Genomic DNA, 7,274 nt, shown 5'->3' on the forward strand with positions numbered 1-7,274 from the left:
CTCTCCACGACTTCTTCCGACGCCGAGTCGGTCGTCAGACGAGCGTCGTTATAATAATCGAGCAGGCCGATACGAGCACGGCCACGGAATTAATCGGTCGGGCAATTGCGTGTCTGCGATTTAATGAAGCGCGGAACGCGACGTTCGTGCCGTGTAATCCTGTTTCGCGATCAATCAACGACTGCGAGCTGGGACGTTTCAGACGAGCAATCGGGTCATCCCCCTAAGTAATGCCAGCAGTTTCGAGCAATTGATAATAGAAACGGTGAAATGTAATTTGTAGTCGAAATCGAATGTATAAATTGTAAGGTGTGGTGTGGGTAAGGGAATTTGAAGTTTCAAAATTCAACTTATCATTGTTTGAATTATCGAAAAGAATATGCTTAATCCAATTTGGATAAAACGTAATTAGATTGATTGGACATACAAGAAGAGACCTCGAAGTATAATTGTGATCTTTGTTTAATGAATTTTTGATGATAAATTAATAATTAGTGAATATATTTAATATCAAGTTATTATATTTATGAAGGGATTATAGTTATAGAAGAATATCTAGATGTACTAAAAATTAGGCTTATTATTTAATATTTTACATTTTATTTCAGATAAACGTCTATATTTAGTAGAAATATTAGGAAATACAACGATAAGAAGATAACGTTGATTATTAAATATCTCATGGATCGATTGTTTGTTAATAAAATTCAGTAAAAATAGTTTCAATTTTTTAAAATTTATCACTGTACAAAAATTGATTGAAAGAATTATATTTCGAGATCTTTTCTTGTCAATAAGTCTAATTAATCGGATTACATTTTTTATTTTCATTTAAAAGTTAAAATGTTCAATTTTATTCATAACAATAAGAATAGATACGATATAAGATATTAAAGTTTTTGAATCCATAAAAATCAATAAGGAAAACGCATATTATTGGCATGAATATTAACGCTATGATGACCGGTGACGCGATACTAGCGCCACGTAGCTATTAACTAATAGCCAATATGTTTTACTTATTTATTTATTTATGCATTTCTTCAACTACTCATTACTTGTACTTTTTTTCATTTTTCAAATAAGCGAATCATTATATTTCTCCACAAACATAACAGAAACATATTTTATTAATACTTAACGTGAAAATTATGCTTGAAACTAACCGGTTATCACAGTGTTAAAGAATTAAGCAGCCAGCGTTACAGACATTTTCTCCTCAACAATCATTAATTACAAGTTACTCATTTTATATTTTTCAATTTCCTTTTTCCATATCATATCATTCGCGTTGAAAACCACTTGAAAAATCGAATTTCCCTATTCTATACCATAAGTTCGTTTCGTAATTTCCCAAGATATCTACGTGCCATTAGATCCATTGAATGCAAGGCCGGGCTAGTTTGAAGAGAAACATGAATGCATCCTTACCTTCTGTAGTCGCTTTTGCAGAGGATCATGCCGCTCCTGGTGTAGCACGAGTGGCCGATTTCCGCCAGTGCCGCGCCACAGTACGAGCACTTGAGGCAACCGTTGTGCCAATACCGATCCATTGCGAGCAACAACCATCTTTCTACTATTTGACCGCCGCAACCGGCGCATTGCTGGATCCCCGTTGGTCCGCTTGGACCTCCTTCTTGCTGCAACGGAAAAGAAACATTATATATATATATATATTATATATTATAATTTGCAATTAAAACATTTCTGATATATATTATAATAGAGTCCCCATTATTCGAATGGATCCAAATATTTCATGTATTAACTTTACTCATAAAATAGAAATTAAATTTAATATGTATATATAGTGTGATATATTGGGAATAAATAATATATTGGTATTGAAAAAAGAAATGAAAGAGAAATGAAAAATTATCTCTGTGAAAAAAATATGAAAAGAATATTGCTGATTGTATAATAAAAACTTGGAAATGGAATTGATAAGGTTTTTTGATAATTTCTCTGTGAAATTTTCTATGGAAAAAGTAAATAATGCGTCGGAGATTTCGAAATTATATTTCAACTCCTCGAATAAATAATTGGTTCATGCAATTAAGAAGGAATGAAGTTACTCGGTGACTTCAACTCTGCAGGACTCTGAAGTGTGCGCGAACTTCGCCAACTAACGGTGTGAAGTGGAAATTGATTTGTCCAAACAAACTGTTGAATGGTACTTTCATGGATACACATGAATTGATAGCTTTTCACTTTGTTAAACAAATGAAAAACACTCGTAATTTCCCAAACATCATTTATCTACTTGTATAAAACATGGATGAAGTGCAACTTTTTTTTTTTTTTAATTCTATCTCGTAAAAACTTTCCATATATATGGAATGTTGTATATGGAATATATATATATATCAACTACGAGCATACAATAGTTACAAAAAATAATATCAAGAACATTCTTATACATTAATTACATTATAACAATGTGATAATATAATTATAAAAATTGAACTCTATAAACATGAAATATTAATTTTTCAGAGAAAAAAAAATGTTTCGTTGTAATTATACACTGACTATAATACACTTACACACATTAAATATATAATTTATGAAAGTTACTGAGAATAATATTCTGTATATTTATGAGCCTATATATATAATATAACTATATATATAAATCACATTAGCAGATTGATCGAAAATCGCGACGTTTCTTGTTTTAATCGGACTTCAACTGTTTTATCGAGTGTCCATTGGCCGATTACGCAACGAAACTGGTGTTGAACGTAATAACAACTTTGCAATGTGAACCTACGAACGATCAACGGTTGCTTCTATTAGCAGAAATCAGAGGAAAGCCAGAGAAAGAGAGAGAAAGAGAGAGAGAGAGAGAGAAAGAGAGAGAGATACATTGCTATAATTAATACGAAATCGAAAGTCATTAACTGGCGATAAATCATCGTGGTGCGTCAAGCGGGCAATCTCGGCGAACACTTAGTCGCTCGATTATGTAAACGCCGGTAAGCGTGAATAATCGCGGCTGACGTCGCTGATTATTAAAATATACGGCCATCCGATAAACCACGGTTGGAAATTGTCGTTGCTGTAGCGAGAGAACTCGTCGAGGCCTACCAATACAGAGAATTTTTGATGAAGATATAGTTGTAGCGAAAGTGTTCGAATGCTTTTCATAATTTGTTATATTTCTATAAGTAATTTTATAAGTAATTTTCTAACCATTGTAAGATTGATTTTTGAAGCATTCCATTATACAAAATGGATATTAGATATTAATATTAACGCCAAGATGACTAGTTTCTAATATAATTTTCAAGAAGAAGTAAGGAAAATATATTTTTATGGTTGTGAATTAATATGATAAGTCAAATATATAATTTAATTCAAAATAGAAATACTGAATAATTGAAACATTAAATAAATGTATTGGGTATTAAGCTAAGCTTAAGTATACTTGTAATTTAAAATTATTGGATAAATAATAAAACGTTATTAAATGAGAAAATTAATTAAAATATATTATTAAGAAGTTTATTAGAGAATGTTAATATTATATAATTAAACGTTTCATTCCCGTGATCGATAAATTCGAAGTAAACTAATCCATTTCAAAATAAAATATTCATAAAATGAATATATATCTCAGAATGCGAGTGAAAATAACATAATCAAGAGTTGCTCTGTTTCGCAAGTGAATCGAGAATTGTAGGCTATCCTTCTACAATAACCATTAACACGAGGAATAATTCTCGAGAGCGGAAAAATTTTAATCTCGAAATAAAAAAATAAAAAAAAAAATTAATTATAATAATTATATATAATAATAATAATAAATAAATAAATAATTGACGGTGACAAATCTCAAGAATTTCATTGTTAAACGTGCCCTAACGTATGCCACAATTAAGAGATAACTTTGTGTGATTCTTTTGTTACGAGAAAAAAAAAAATAAATAAATAAAAACGGTCCAATTGTAAGTAGTACAAGAAATTTTTCGATAGAAACGAAGAATGAGACCAATTTGTTTTATATAATAATTATATAAAATAATAATAATAAATAAATAATTGATGGTGACAAATCTCAAGAATTTCATTGTTAAACGTGTGCCACAATTAAGGGACAACTTTGTGCGATTCTTTTGTTACGAGGAAAAAAAAATAAATAAATAAATAAAAACGGTCCAATTGTAAGCAGCACAAGAAATTTTTCGATAGGAACGAAGGACATTTGGACGAGACCAATTTGTTGGAGAAGAGTATGTCGTTTCAATAAGCTCGAAATTCAAGGCGTACCTTTTCTTGCAGGTCATGAATGTCATTAATTTCTGTCAAGCGCATAATAAACTCTAAACGGATTCGAGGTTAAAAACCTGCCTTTTCAAGCCTTTTCTTCGATTTGCCGTAACTCGAAAATCAATACGCAGTTTAAACACATTAAGACGGCATACTTTTCTATCGATGATAGATATATTAACTCGCACCATTATTCTTGACTACCTTTAATTCAAAGAAGGGATACTATTGACATTGTTATAAATAAAAATTCTTGCGTGTAAGAAACTGTTTCGCAATTAATCTTAATGTTTCGATTACGTATATAATATTTGCGCGTCTCGATGGATACATTTTAGAAGTCAAAAGCAATGTTGATATACAAAAGTCAAAGAGTTTATTTATTAAATTATAACCAATCCTAGTTTGCATTAAACGAAAGACATACAATTGTTTATGATAAATAAGATCAATTTTTGCATACACTTTTCTACGATCTACCCTTTAAAGAATATTCTCGAATATCTTGAATAAATTATAAATAAATTATATTAAATTTATTATTAATCATTATATCTTTATCGCTATTTACAATTTATCACACTCAATATTTTCTTGTATACCAACTTTAGCAACGCTTTTTCTATCAATCAACCCTCCAAAGGGGTATCTATACGAATATATTAACACCCTATGTATATTATAAAACTCGTATCCCATGCATTTGCCCGGTCAAAATGGTAAAACTTTTCAAGCCCCTCCAATCCCAGATTCCGTCACCTCTCACAACCTGTTTCGAGCAAACGAAACTATTTCTTTCGTTATTACACACGCGTACCTCGAAAAACAGCGAGGGCAACTGGTTCCAAGGTTACTGCTTGATTTACTGGAACGATTTCTATGATAATCGGGCGGAACAAGTCGTAAGAACGAAAGGGCCAAGGCATCCTTTGATCGTGACGTCGTAAATACAAAATTGAGCCGATATCTGGAACCGTTCCTCTCACCTTCCATGAAAATTTCTTGTGAAATCCTCCTCTCGTAATTTGCCTTTACGGGTTTAACCCCTTTCTAGCACGATTCACGAACCGTGAATCGATCATACAGGTATATTTAAATCTTTTTCACGAACATCGCCGATTCATATTTGCATTATTCGATGCATAATTTTTTTTCTTTATATTTAATTTTTATTTAATATTCGAATGTGCGTGCGTCGTTTTCCTATTTCTTTTCCAAAAAATGCAAAGAAAATTCTCTGCGTATATTATTTTCTTTCGTTTTATTTACGTTTTTCTACTAGCTCTTTTACAACTGGTTTTGCACTTATTGAAAATTAATCGTCATTTGATTCATGGTACGTTAAGCAGCGAAATTCGAGCAATAATATTTTCATACATTTCGTTTATAAACTTGCTTATTGTTTTCATAGATGGTAAAAATAAAATTTTAACCAGTTATTATAAATAATATTTTGCAAGCATATAATAATAATAATAATATAATATGTAAAAATATATGCGTTTATTGCGTGTGTATAGTATAATTTAATACGTAAATACGAATATAATATAGAATGCTAATGATATTGCTAATAAAAATGACATGCGTAAATAAAAAAAAAAACGACACAAGCCAAGAGGACATAAGTCAGGGTCCGATTATATTATTTGTTTTACATTTGTTTCTCGTTTCGTCAGTTCGATTCGAAGAAAGTCGAGTCGATAATGGAAGGATCAAACACAAAAATCATAATTACAATTTTGAATTTCTTCTTCACATTTCTTCTTCTATTTACCATGAAGATATTCATATACAATATTTAATTTCTGATTTAAAAATCTGTTCCTGTTAAATCTATATCGTCGAATAAACATAATCTCATTGTTACAAGATTCGACGACGAAATTATCTCACGATAATTATCCCTACATTTCCATAAATTATCTTCCACGCGGTGATTCATGTACTCTCACGATTTCGTGTATCTTTCAATTCTCTTCGATTAGGAGAATCGTTCATTCGCGAAACAATACATCAAAATTGAACGAAGATAGTACTAAATTAAATATCGCATCGGATGAGTATCTTATCTCTCGAACATATATATATATATATATATATATTATCCATAAATCGCGGTTCAAAGAAGAAAAAAAAAAAAAAGAAAAACACTGAAACGCGTGTCGCATACGTAAATCACGCGATTCACGAATAGTCGCGTAAAAGAATGGTCAGACGCGCGTCGCATACGTGAATCGCGAATCCCACATAAAACAGGGCTTATCGTTCGCCTTTGATCTCGCGGAGAGATATCACGACGGTGTGTCCACGCGATCCTAATGAAAAGCGCGGGAGAAAGCGTGGAAGGAAGAGACAGAGAGACAGAGAGACAGAGAGACAGAGAGAGAAAGAGAGTTCAAGGTGGGCCGTGTTTCGCAGTGGTGCGCACAGGTGAAACGAAAAAAGAGCCGTGTCCTCAGAGAGCCGGCGAGCTGCGGCAATTTATAAGAGGAATTAACTCGCCGCCGATGAACTCGATGCCCTTGTTTCCCCGACACGAGGTACGAAAATCGTCCCCCCTTCTTCCTCTTTCTTTTTTCTTCCCCTTTTTTTTTTCCTCCTCTCTCTCTCCCCCGACGATTGCCATCGTCCAATCCAGCTATGATGTTAGAATGAAATTACTCGCGTGGGAGTGAGTCACCTGAGCCGATGGATGGATATACATCCGCGATTCGATCGTTTTCTACGATCGTACGATCGTTTCTTCGCGCGAGCTGAGAGAATCGTGAAAGAAAGAGAGAGGGGCAGAGAGAGAGAGAGAGAGAGAGGAGGAAAAAAAATGGAAAACACAACGGAGAGGGGGAAAGGGGAAGGCGGTGTGAGCAGCGTCGTTTTAAACAAACACAGGAGAAACTGTGTTCCGTTGTGCAATCGTTAACTTGTTGGAAAAATTTAATTAGTCCCCTCTCCTCCCCCCACGGTTTCCCTAATGAGAACCATCTTCGCGACACGGGCAAGAG

General features: G+C 33.0%; 1 protein-coding gene across 1 annotated transcript in view; it reads right to left on the reverse strand.

The window, feature by feature from the left end:
* LOC102673756 (LIM domain transcription factor LMO4.1-like) overlaps positions 1-7,274 on the reverse strand; it is a 99,585-nt gene that overhangs the window by 85,424 nt on the left and 6,887 nt on the right. The window contains exon 2 of the mRNA XM_006608946.2: positions 1,432-1,640. Within this exon, the coding sequence (XP_006609009.2) occupies positions 1,432-1,640 (209 nt within the window). The remainder of the gene's footprint in view (positions 1-1,431; positions 1,641-7,274) is intronic.

Source organism: Apis dorsata, unplaced genomic scaffold (assembly GCF_000469605.1).
Source record: "Apis dorsata unplaced genomic scaffold, Apis dorsata 1.3 scaffold_50, whole genome shotgun sequence".
Lineage (NCBI taxonomy): Eukaryota > Metazoa > Arthropoda > Insecta > Hymenoptera > Apidae > Apis > Apis dorsata.